The 13,632-nt window shown below is 37.0% G+C and overlaps 1 protein-coding gene across 1 annotated transcript; it reads right to left on the reverse strand.

Moving 5' to 3' along the window:
* Positions 1-6,590: 6,590 nt before the first annotated feature.
* On the reverse strand, positions 6,591-8,401 carry LOC120414534 (uncharacterized). The gene is made up of 3 exons (XM_039575745.2): positions 6,918-8,401; positions 6,761-6,842; positions 6,591-6,696 (listed from the first exon to the last, which is right to left on the reverse strand). Exon 1 carries the CDS (start codon positions 8,314-8,316, stop codon positions 7,021-7,023), a length of 1,296 nt encoding a protein of 431 aa, XP_039431679.1. The 5' UTR covers positions 8,317-8,401; the 3' UTR covers positions 6,591-6,696; positions 6,761-6,842; positions 6,918-7,020.
* Between the last annotated feature and the right edge of the window lie 5,231 nt (positions 8,402-13,632).

Here is a 13,632-nt window from a genome sequence, read left to right on the forward strand (position 1 = left end):
TTTATTTTAAACTTACTTTATCTTGGCGCATATTTTGATAGAAAACTTTGTTAAAAAAATTCAAAATTTGAAAAATCAAGCCTTACGAATTAGAAAGGCCAAAATATTTGTTTCAGTGCTGACCACCTTTAATGGCCATTATTTAGAAAAAAATACAAAAATATTCTATTTACCCAATATTCACCGAAATTGGATAATGCTCAAAAACAGTTCAATCCATAAAATTAAGCATTGATCGATTGCAAATTTGACATTATTTTGACAAATGATTTTTGTTTTGAGCAAATTTCTAGTATTATAAAAAAAGAACTTCTTAAAGGTTTATATTAATGTGAAAATGTGGTTTTGTCAATATTTTAAGAATTTCACATTCGCGTTCCCCAGAAAACCATTCCCCCGAATACCATTCCCCAGAAATCAATTCCCCAGAATGTACCGTTCCCCAGAAATATTTATCGTAGTAATTATAATTATTTCCAAAATTTCAAAAAAAAAATCCAAAATTTCTGAATGTTTTCAAAATTTTCCATATTTTCCAAATTTCCAAAATATTCAAAATTTACAAAATTTCCAAAATTTCCAAAATTTCCAAAATTTTCTAAAATTTTCAAAATCTGCAAAATTTCTAAAATTTAAAAATTACCTAAATTTCCAAAATTTTCAAATTTTTAAAGTTTCTTGAATTTCCAAAAAATCCAAAACAAAATCCATGATTTCAAATTTAAAAAAAACTAAAAAAAAAATCATGATCTTTGATTCTTTCAAAATTTCTTTTCTCTTTAATTTTGATTTTTGAATTTCAAACTTATTGGTTTTTTTTGAGAATTTTGAAAATGTTTTTAATTTATGACATTTTTGATGCTTTGGTTTTTTTGACTTACCATTAACAAATTATGATCGTAATATTGAGATGACAAGAAATAAAAAGAAACTGCAATTTATTCGGCATTTGTATAACAAATTTAACATGATTGAAAAAGAAGGGAAAATTTCTTAGAATAATAGAACGAGTCATAAGCCGAATTAACATTTTCTGTTATTTTCTCAAGAATTGTTGTCAAAAAAAGAAAAATTTCTTGACATGGATAAAATAACTTTGTCCAATTTTTATATTTTCTTAGAAATTTCAAACAAACTAATATTTGAAACTACTTTGATTTTTCGAGAAAGAAACTTTTCTGGGGAATGGTTTTCTGGGAAATGGTACATTCTGGGGAATGGTTTTCTGGGGGACGTGACACAATCTTAAAAATTGGATTATTTTTATTCTGTGACTTTTTTTCTTAATTTAAAAAAAATAAAATTTCATACAATCGTTTAATTTTGTAGAAATGTAATTTTCTATCAACTCACACGAAATCAGGAAAAGTTGCCCCGATCTTTGATTTGCTTATGTCCCTGATCACGAATCTGAGGTGGGTAATTCTCTACCAACTCACACGAAATCGGGAAAAGTTGCCCCGACCCCTCTTCGATTTGCGTGAAACTTTGTCCTAAGAGGTAACTTTTGTCCCTGATCACGAATCCGAGGTCCGTTTTTTAATATCTCGTGACGGAGGGGCGGTACGACCCCTTCCATTTTTGAACATGCGAAAAAAGAGATGATTTTCAATAATTTGCAGCCTGAAACGGTGATGAGATAGAAATTTGGTGTCAAAGGGACTTTTATGTTAAATTAGACGCCCGATTTGATAGCGTACTAAGAATTCCGAAAAAAAACGTATTTTTCATCGAAAAAAACACAAAAAAGTTATTAAAAATTCTCCCATTTTCCGTTACTCGACTGTAAAAAAAATTGGAATATGTCATTTTATGGGAAATTTAATATACTTTTCGAATCTACATTGACCCATTTAGGGCAAAATTTTTCATTTTAAAATTTCGTGTTTTTTCTAACTTTGCAGGGTTATTTTTTAGAGTGTAACAATGTTCTACAAAGTTGTAGAGCAGACAATTACAAAAATTTTGATATATAGACTTAAGGGGTTTGCTTATCACGAGTTATCGCGATTTTATGAAAAAAAGTTTTGAAAAAGTTACTTTTTGCGTTTCTCTTTGTTTCGCCGTCCGTGTCTGTCGCAGGTGACCATGAACGGCCATGATCGATCACCTTTCAAAACTTTTTTTCGTAAAATCGCGATTACTCTTGATGTTTATATGCAAACTCCTTATCTCTCTATATCAAAATTTTTGTAATTGTCTGCTCTACAACTTTGTAGAACATTGTTACACTCTAAAAAATAACCCTGCAAAGTTAGAAAAAATACGAAATTTTAAAATGAAAAATTTTGATCTAAATGAAAAAATTACCCTTCTGGGTCAATGTAGATTCGAAAAGTACATTAAATTTCCCATAAAATGACATGTTCCAAAATTTTTTAACAGTCGAGTAACGGAAAATGGGAGAATTTTTAAAACTTTTTTAGTGTTTTTTTTTTTTCGATGAAAAATACGTTTTCGGAATTCTGAGTACGCCATCAAATCGGGCGTCTAATTTTACATAAAAGTCAGTTTGACACCAAATTTCTATCTCATCACCGTTTCAGGCTGCAAATTATTGAAAAACACCTCTTTTTTCGCTTGTTCAAAAATGGAAGGGCTCGTACCGCCCCTCCGTCACGAGATATCAAAAAAAGGACCTCGGATTCGTGATCAGGAACAATAGTTACCCCTTAGGACAAAGTTTCAAGCAAATCGAAGAGGGGTCGGGGCAACTGCTGTGTGATTCCCGGAGAAATATTCGTTTTCAGCATTTCCACGAACACGGAGAGAACTAGAGCGAGTGAGGGTTAAGGCGGTTCGCATTCGCATTCAATTGACAGCATCACCACAGCACTCACTAGCTCATCCAAAGACGCAGGCTTCAAGCTTCTTTTGTTTGCATGCGCTTTTCCTCACCCATCAACTCTTCATCCAATTCTTTTCTCCCCCTTCCCAGCGAAAAGCGCAATATGACACACAATCCTTTCCCTTCACCAAGCAGCAGGCTGTGCCTCTACAAAGTTTGCCAACTGTCTGCAGCTGTCACACCGCAGCAGCACAAAAGGGACGAATTTTCCAAATCGCCGATTTTCCCCGAGTCTTTCAAAAAGGAACATCGCGCGAAAATCTCTGCTCGCCAGAAGGAAAGCTTCTTCTTTTGCTTCGTTTTTTTCTGTAAAAATTCCACCGCGGGGAGGAATAAATCTCGCATTATTCCGAACTGCGCCGGGGGCTATTTGAATTATTCACGGTCGATTAAGTAAATATGATTTGGTGCGAGGATCTGCGGGCTGCTTCTTCTTCTACTCGCTCTTTACGGGAACACACGGGTGCTGGTGATGTCCTTTTCGTTGACGATGGGATGGCTTGAGAGGGGGGAAACTGCAATCTATGGCTGGAAAGAAAGTTCTAAAAGAATGTCGGTTTAAAAATGGTATATTAGTCTGCCTAATTGGTCTAACTGGACTAATTGGTCAAAAGTTAAATAGAAAAAAAAAAATACGCAAATTAAACTTGAAAAAACGAAAAACGAAATTATATAATTATGAAATTGTAACCTCATTTCATTCGCTACAACTCTTCTAATAGCATGCCAATACTCCAAAAAAGTTTGTGTCTTGACTATGTCTCAACCCGTTTTTGTACGATTTGGTCATATTATTTTACTAGATTCCAATATAATCTATTCTAATCTAATCTTACCTTAATTGTTTAGTGTAATACCTCCTTCCGGTTCTATTATCAACTGATGTGCACTTTTGTATAGAGCCTCAAACCTTTAGCAGAATCGTCCAAAATCTGATGCATTTTGCAACACCACTGTCAATAAAAACGTGCAGATTTCGCCAAAATCGCGCCAACCGCAAAAAAGTCATCCTCCTCCTGTCTTGCTACCCCCAATATGTCAATTGAGTTGTTCTCGCGAGAATCCAAAAACTCGACTCGACTCGACTTGGGCTGTGCACACTCATTTGACAAATAATAACGCCCGGTGGCAGTTGCCTGCATCCAGGCGAATTCCGGGGTTCAGCCGTGCTGACGACGCACAAATTGCGCGCCCGAATCCGCTACGCAGCCAGGCGATGATCCCAAACCGGTTTGGTTCGGGAGGTTCGGAAAACTGCCGGGCGCCCCAATTGACATTGGATGACGGATCTGGGAAAAAGTGATGGGTTGGAGGCGTGGATTCAGGCGAAATGGCGAAAATACAATGACACGACAAGTACGCCAGAACAACGTGAACAACGAGAAAAACAAGAACAACAGAAGAAACAAGAACATCAAGATCAAAAAGATCAACAATAACAAGAGCAATAAGAACAACAAGAGTAATAATAACAACAAAGAACAACAAGAACCATAAGGAACAATAAGTACATCATCAACAACAACAAGAGCAATAACAACAACAAGGAACAACAAGAAACAACAAGAAACAACAAAAATAACAAATAACAACAAGTAAATCAGCAACAACAAGAACAACAAGGAACAAAATAAAGGATAAGAACACTAAGGAACAACAAGAAACAATATAATAAACAACAACAACAACAACAATAACAACAACATACATCAATAACATCAGCTTTATTAAAGGAGAAAAGCTCAGAACTTAACCTCAAAGGTAAACAACCGAATGAACTTTTTTGACAGGTGTCAGTTCCGGGACTTTAAAATTATAATTTTGTTCCGGTTGTTCTGTTTAACATGGACACAAACAGAGCAAGGAGCACGGCAAGAACACGGCCACGGGAATGGCCTACACGGCCAGGAACACGAAAACGGCCAGAAGCACGGGCACGAACACGGGCAGGAGTCCGGACAAGGACACGGCCTAGAGCACGGCCACGGGAACGACCAGGAACAGGCACCTACGTGGTCAGGTGCACGTACACGAACACGGCCAGAAGCACGGACAAGCACACGGGCACTAATACGGAAAAAAACTCGGGTTATGAAAAAATGCTAAGTTCCGATTTGACACCTGTCAAATCACTCAAATGGCACTCACAAAATGAATACTGGGTTCTTTGAGTTCATTTGCTACGTCACGGTTTTCTTGCCTATAACAATAAAGGAAAAAATCGTGACGTCAGAAATGAACTCAAATCACTCAAAGTTCATTTTATGAGTGCCTTTAACATATAGAGGAGAAAATCGTGACGTCAGAAATGAACTCAAATCACTCAAAGTTCATTTTGTGAGTGACTTTAACATTTTGGCCTAGTTTGACAGCTACCTCGTTCCCAGGTTTTCTGTGGGAGAGAAAAGGAGGCGAATACTTTATGAAAATCATATCTGTCAAAATTCCTAGCCTCAAAATTTTGTCGCGAGTTGCTTTTCTCCTCTATTGGCTTAGTTTGACAGCTACATTGTCCCCAGTTTTCTGTAGGAGAGAAAAGGAGGCGAATACTTTATGAAAATCATACCTGTCAAAATTCCTAGCCTCAAAATTTTGTCGCGAGTTGCTTTTCTCCTCTATAACAAGAAACAACAAGGAACAACACGTAAATCAACAAAAACAAGAGCAATAACAACAACAAGAAACAGCACGAATGTAGGGTTCAGCGCGGGAAGTGTACTGCCTTCTGGCAGCACTGCCATGAGGAGAGGAAGAATATGAGAGAGGGAGAAAAGGTGCGACTGGGGGGACGGCTAAGGGAGTGATGGGAGAGCAGTTAGCAGCGACTGACGCGGAGTTAACAAGCGGGAAATAAACGTTGTGATCAAAGGCTGATTAAAGGTATTAGTTCTGAAGAGTAGTCCGAACGGGTTCCTCACAACGAACAACAAGGAACAACAAAAATAACAAGGAACAGCAAGTAAATCAACAACAACAAGAGCAATAAGAACAACAAAGAATAACATGAAGAATAAGCACATTAAGGAACAACACGAAACAACATGGAACTACCAGGTGGGTGCTGTGTCCTAGACCAGACCAAAATCCATGATAAAGCTGTCAGACCAAATCTGCCAGACCAAGGCTATCAGACTAAAGAGTAAAAAGTAAACAATCTTGGTCTTTAACGTAGGTGTACAAAAATCAAGAAAAGCAAATTTTAAAAAGAATGTATTTTTTAATTCAATAACTGGTTTTGGGCTGCAAAATAAATATACGCTAGAAAATTATTAAATAGTGCGGCTTCCTGTACACCGACAATTCTGGATTTTTTTAAAAAAAAGGTCCAGCAAACCAAATTTCCAGTTTTTGCTTTTTGGGTGTTATTTAAGCCGCCTTGAGTCAAGGATATTAAAAAACACCCAAAAAGCAAACTGAAAATTTGGTTTATTGGACATTTAAAAAAACTCCAGGATTAAATAAGCAGTTAAGAGCCTTATTCGTCCACCTTTTCGGTTTACACATGATAATCTTGAAATTATTTATGCGTGTTGCGACGGCTTAGACGGGAACACTGCCACGCGGTGCATCGGCTACGGCAGGCCTGCCCAACGTCCGGCCCGTAAAACCATTTTATCCGGCCCGTGACGGCTTTTTAAAATATTTCTATGACCGGCCCTTAAGACTGTTCATGAAGTGTTAAATAAATAAAATTATTGTCTGAATTAAAAAAATAAGCATGAGATCTAATTTTAACATATTATAAGAACGTACAGAGATTGTTTCGGCTTGCAGTCGCAGTAAAACGCGTCGATTTATATTTTGTCGTCGCCAACGTTTCGGTCCTTGGTTGGGACCTTCTTCAGGGCCTATATTATTATTAATTATTTATTTAAAAACCAATACATTTGGCAAACCGAAAGTCCTACTCACTTGACAATAATCAACGTTGTCCAGTATCGTTGATTAAACGGAGGAATTGTTATAGGTTGGGGGGGCACAACGGTTGTTTGCACTGTAGAGAGAAGGGGGGGGAAGAGGGGGGGATAGTTTAGAATTTGGGAATTTTCGTATTGGGGAAACCACTTACGTTCAAACATTAAGATCGTACAGGTAAAGGCCAAATTATCACTTAATGCATGCAAAAATCGAACGTACGAGCACTTGGGTGTAAACATTTGGGAAAACTGATACTATTGGTTGGGCAGTGGGGTTGGGGTAGTGTGTAGTGGTGTGAGGGGGGACTGGGCCAGGTTGGCGGTAGTATTAGTGTTAGGAGGTCTCCTCCTGCTGGACCCGACCATGGACAGGCAGTTGGCGTATGCACAGCTCAGTCCATCGGTGTCCGTACGGCGGTTGACCGTGTTGGATGTAGTGGTGATGTGGCACATCTCTAGTACGGGAAGTGCGGACGTCTTGTAGCTATGGTCGATGATGTGTGGTTGTTTCAGATTGAAACGGTGCTGGTGTAGAATGCAGTGTTCGATCAACGCGGTCTTTTCCCGCAGCTGTTGAACCTCCACATCCGAGTATTGGTACCCTTCTAGCAGCTTCTTGTCCAGGGCGTTGATGTAGGACTGGTGTCCGTACATACGCCGGCGCAGGTTGTTGGTGGTCATCCCAATGTAGCACTGCTCACAGTTCTGACATTGTATCTGATAGATCACGTTGTGTTTTTGTAGGTGTGGTACAGGGTCCTTCACAGAGCTGTGAAGCTGCTTGATTGTGTGTCTGGATTTGGTAGCGACCATGGTATGGGGAATGTTGTGTGTAATGATGCGTTTCAGGGTTGTTGAGAGACCAGGGATTAGTGGTATGGAACGGTAGACTGCTAGGGGGTCTTCCGTCCGTGTAGGTGTACTCTGGATGGGTTGGTGAAGCATCCTCTTCACCAAGTGTGTAGGGTAGTCGTTGCGTCGCAAATGTTGTAGTATCAGCTGATTTTGTTGGGCCACGTTGGTAGCCGTACTGAACGTGCGCACACGATCTATAAAGTTGGACACTACGCCGAGTTTCTGGTCCAGCGGATGCATGGAGTGAAAGTTAAGTAGTCGGCCTGAGGATATGGGCTTAGCATACCACTCGGTAGTAAGCGTGTTGTCCGGGTTGCGTATGACTAGTAGATCCAGGAAAGGTAGTTTACCCTCTTTTTCTACTTCACACGTAAACTGTAGGTGTGGGTCGTATTGGTTGAATACGTTGAGCACGTCGTCGACCTGGTCCCTGTGTAGTATCAGGAACAGATCATCAACGTACTTGCGTATGTGGTCCACTGGTATCTTCGCTGTTGTGGTGGCAACCAACAGAAGGGTCTCTGTGGTGATATCTGCCAGTATTGGTGAGAGTGGACTCCCCATAGCTGTCCCTAGCAATTGTGTATAGAAGTTGTTTTGAAAACAGAAATACGAAGAGTCGATCAGGAACTCCACGATCTCCAAGAAGATGTCCAGACTGATGTTGGTGTGCGGGGATATTTCTGGCCAGCTCATTATTATATCGTGGGTGACCAAATACTTAGGGATATTAGTAAACAACGACACCACGTCGAAAGAGACGATGATGTGGTCCGGTGGTACAGATGTGTTGTTGACGTATTGGCAAAATGTTCTGGAGTCTTTGACGTTGAAAATGCTGGTGCTGTGCATACGCCAACTGCCTGTCCATGGTCGGGTCCAGCAGGAGGAGACCTCCTAACACTAATACTACCGCCAACCTGGCCCAGTCCCCCCTCACACCACTACACACTACCCCAACCCCACTGCCCAACCAATAGTATCAGTTTTCCCAAATGTTTACACCCAAGTGCTCGTACGTTCGATTTTTGCATGCATTAAGTGATAATTTGGCCTTTACCTGTACGATCTTAATGTTTGAACGTAAGTGGTTTCCCCAATACGAAAATTCCCAAATTCTAAACTATCCCCCCCTCTTCCCCCCCCTTCTCTCTACAGTGCAAACAACCGTTGTGCCCCCCCAACCTATAACAATTCCTCCGTTTAATCAACGATACTGGACAACGTTGATTATTGTCAAGTGAGTAGGACTTTCGGTTTGCCAAATGTATTGGTTTTTAAATAAATAATTAATAATAATATAGGCCCTGAAGAAGGTCCCAACCAAGGACCGAAACGTTGGCGACGACAAAATATAAATCGACGCGTTTTACTGCGACTGCAAGCCGAAACAATCTCTGTACGTTCCAACCATCAGTCGTAAATCCATATTTGCATATTATAAGAACATTCTTCATGTTTGAATTTAATCTTATAATTTTTATATTGATATTTTCTAATTGAAAAAATTGTGCAGGAGAACAAAATTATCGATTTCGTAAAATTGTGAAAATTTGTGAAAAAACTTGGATTGTTGTCTTAAAATTAACAAAAAGATAATAAATGTTACTTTTTTCAGTTTTTACTGTGTTTACTTCAGTTTCAAGTTTTTTCTATTTTCTTTTTTTTAATAAATAAGTAAGCAAAACTAATGTATTTTTCCAGAACAACTATATAGTGATAAAGTTTTTTTTTAAAAAAAAGCTTAAAAATCAAATTATTCATACTGAAAATAGATCGCTGAATATTGAAAAATGTAACAAAAACTTCAAAAGTTGCAACGATCAGGGGCGCCAACTCTGGGGGGGCACGGTACTTTTTGCCCCCCCTTAAAATTGGGCAGGGGGGCAGCCCATACATTGTGCCCCCCCCAGAAATTTTAGAAGAAAAATATTCTTATTTTAAATATTACAAAAAAAAAATCACAGAAATAATTGAAAATAATATTTAAAACTGAATTGGAATTGGATAGAATTCTTGTATTTCTTTTTAAAAAATTGCAAATTTTTGGTCGTATCAAGTTGTCATAATGCTTTTTTTGATTGTATTAAAAACCGTTTGTGTATCTTTTTGGTTATTCTTAAATTCTGAAATTCTGAAATTCTGAAATTCTGAAATTCTTAAATTCTTAAATTCTTAAATTCTTAAATTCTTAAATTCTTAAATTCTTAAATTCTTAAATTCTTAAATTCTTAAATCCTTAAATTCTTAAATTCTTAAATTCTTAAATTCTTAAATTCTTAAATTCTTGAATTCTTAAATTCTTAAATTCTTAAATTCTTAAATTCTTAAATTCTTAAATTCTTAAATTCTTAAATTCTTAAATTCTTAAATTCTTAAATTCTTAAATTCTTAAATTCTTAAATTCTTAAATTCTTAAATTCTTAAATTCTTAAATTCTTAAATTCTTAAATTCTTAAATTCTTAAATTCTTAAATTCTTAAATTCTTAAATTCTTAAATTCTTAAATTCTTAAATTCTTAAATTCTTAAATTCTTAAATTCTTAAATTCTTAAATTCTTAAATTCTTAAATTCTTAAATTCTTAAATTCTTAAATTCTAAAATTCTTAAATTCTTAAATTCTTAAATTCTTAAATTCTTAAATTCTTAAATTCTTAAATTCTTAAATTCTTAAATTCTTAAATTCTTAAATTCTTAAATTCTTATATTCTTAAATTCTGAACAAATAAATTGATGTTAAATTTTCGATTTTTTTAAACATTGTTTTTTTTTTGTAATTTCCAAATTTCTGATTTTTTAAATTTCTGAATTTCAACTTTTGATTTCTTAACATTTTTAAGCCATGAGTTTTTTTTAACCCTAGGGTTTTTTAAACTTTTTTTTTTAATTTTTGAATATTTATTTTTTTCTGTTATTTTTTTCTAAATTGCAGATTTGGAAAAAAAAATTGTTTTTTAATGTGCATTTTCCAATTTCTAAAGTTCTAAATTTTTGCTTTTTACTTTTGTTTTCATTTTTAGAATATTTGTGTTGTTGAATTTTAAATACCTGATAATTTTTATTATTGACTGTTACTTCTGGAAAATAAGTGAGAATATGCCAATTAGAAGGAATTCGCCTTCCAAACATATAAAAAATCCCCCAATAAACATTCTCAATCACGTTTTAATAAATTATCTTTTTCAAAAAATGGATTTCGGATGAAAAAAACTCTTATCACATCGTAATATTCAAATTGGTAAAATTCGTGATTTACAATAAACTTAAACATCAAATCGCCACTCTCACCTAACGATTTCGGAAAACAACCGTGCCCCCCCAACATTTTGGACTAGTCGGCGCCTCTGGCAACGATCATTGACATTTGAATGTTTTTTTTTATTTTTTTTATAAAATAATATATATCAAGGTATTTAATTGCAATCGTCAAAAACAATATCTATACAACTTTAAACAAGCAAAAATTAAAATAAGTCAAATAAACACATTTTTGAATGTTATCTTTGTTTTTCATTATGAAAATCAAGGTATATGAATCATATTTGCAACACTAGTTCCTTTATGTATTTGCTTTAAAAGAGCCCAATCATATGAAAATTGAAAACATGTGTTTACTTTTTCAACTTTTATCACTGCTTCAGAAAAATCAGATCTTGCCCGCAGAGCCAAAAGGTTGGGCACCCCTGGGCTACGGTGTTATTGGCCGATACCGCACCGACTCAAGGCTGTATATCATAGGTACTCGCAATCTTGCTTTGCATTAGTGTGAGTGCATGACTCCGTGCCAATAAAACCAAAACAATAACAAACGAACAATGGATCTTGCCAGGAAAACCAAAACATAAACAATAAAAGTGTCAGTGGAGTGAGAGAGTCAGAGATAACGATTTTGACAATCGCACTACTACACACTCAATTGCGAGTACCTTAGGTAGAAAGCCATGGCACCGACTGTCAACGCGCGAGCAAAGGGAGACGAAAAGTGCGTGTGTGATTCCCAATCAAAACAAACCGCACTGCACTGTAACTGAAAATCGCACTTTGCAGAGTTTGTTTTCGCAATTTTTCATACGATTTTTTCAGTTCGACTGCGATTAAACAAAAAAGTGTAATCGTAGTTGAACTGAAAAAAATCGTAGGAAAAAGTGCGAAAACGAACTCAGCAAAGTGCGATTTTCAGTTACAGTGTGGGAAGTCACCATTGCAAAAGTTCCTTCACGGAAATTTAAGTTTCGGATAGTTTTGCGAAATAAGGAAGTGTTTGGTGTAGGAGAAATTCTGATTTATTGAAAAGCTCTGCACACCTGTACTGCCGCTCAAATCAAGTCCGTCCCATATGTAATTTTGTCAATATTGAGTTAATGATGCAGTTTGGTTCGAAATCATGTAAACTATCAGAATAACTAATAAACTTTAGTTTTTTGTTCCAGAAAACCGTAGAAAGTTCACTTTTTCGTGCAATTCTAACACGTAACCTTATGGACGGGACAAACTGAACTTGCGTTTTTCTCGGCTTGCTGTTTTTACATATGGGACGGACTCGATTAGAGCGGCAGTGTAAGTAGAAAAAAGTAAGAAGAATTAGTTATTTGGGATGAAATGTTGACAACAATTACTTACCCAAGATTCCAAGCGAACCTCCGACGAATCTACCGTGCCTAGACGCTAGTTTGTTCCTTGCTGCAGAACCTGTGAGTAAAGAAGAAGAATTCTGCAAAAATGTAAAACTAAGATTAAAATACTCACAAGAAGTTGCAAGCAACCAACAGTCCTCCACCGATACCAGGAACCGTCACTGAGGGTGATTTGTACCTGTAAGTAAACCTGAAACAAAAAGGAAACAAATGTAGAAGGAAGACCAATTAAATGAGTAAACATAAACCTAGAAGGTAAACAAAAACTTAAAAATGTACATACTTCTAGTTTTGAAGCTGCTACGTAAAGCTGCTGATAAAAAATTTGGTCGTTTTAATTTTCACCCGAACAATGCGGATTTGGGATTTCTCTCGTTTCATCACTCTCTAGGGAACAACAAGTACATCAACAACAACAAGAAATAAAAAGAAACATTAGATAACAACATGAACAAGATGAAGGATTGGAACATTAGGGAACAACAAGGCACAAGAAGAACAACAAGATATCACGACAAAAAAGAACAAATCGATCTAAACTACACTTTTGTTGCGTTTTTGCATGGAACCACCGAAGAAGCAAAGAATCGATGTTTGTTCGATACAACCGCACCGCAAACAGACAAAAATTCCAATCCGTGCAGGACTGCGTGACGATGATGACGACCGGAACAAAAGTGCATACCGGTGCAGATTTTAGAGGATGATCCTGACGGGATGGCGCGATTGTACCCGGCGTGGGACATTTGCGGTGACGGGTCTACATTTGCTCAGCACTCAGTACTGAAAATTTAACATGTTTGCCAACGTCAATAATTGTAACCAAATTGAAGATTCATCATTTTACAGGCGTTTGGTTGTAAACAAGCTTTTAAGACCGTCTAAATTTGATCGATTCCCAGAGTACAATTTGGCTACCCTTGTGTTTCGACATTTCACATCAATCTTCAAGATTCTTCCCGCGAAAGCACTTCCGACATCGTCGACCCTCCCGCCACCCTCCCCCAATTTCAATCAGTTCCGTTTGATTGATTGATATAAATGTCGACCGAATGAGACGGCAAATTTACTTGGAAACCACACACACTCTTCTTCTCATAAGACGAAAAGGGCCATTTCATCGCACGCGGAAATTCATCGCATTTCGAGGGGGTAATTAAAATTAATCGGTTTCCACTCTGGCTGATGCCTAAGGGCAGGGACTTTAGGGGTTGAGGATGGGAAACTCCCAACCCCATTTGCCATAATCAATGCTAATTATGCAGTAATTATCCACCGATGATGGGAGAGAGCGCGTTTGCGATTGGAATCGAGCAGGGTGATTAATTGCAGACATCGCGGCGAGGTCTGTTCAATTGGATGTGGCTAATTTGAGCA

This window comes from Culex pipiens, chromosome 1 (assembly GCF_016801865.2).
Source record: "Culex pipiens pallens isolate TS chromosome 1, TS_CPP_V2, whole genome shotgun sequence".
Lineage (NCBI taxonomy): Eukaryota > Metazoa > Arthropoda > Insecta > Diptera > Culicidae > Culex > Culex pipiens.

Coding starts and splice junctions, on each gene's coding strand:
- LOC120414534 (XM_039575745.2), bottom strand. CDS start 8,316: ATGAGCTGGCCAGAAATATCCCCGCACACCAACATCAGTCTGGACATC.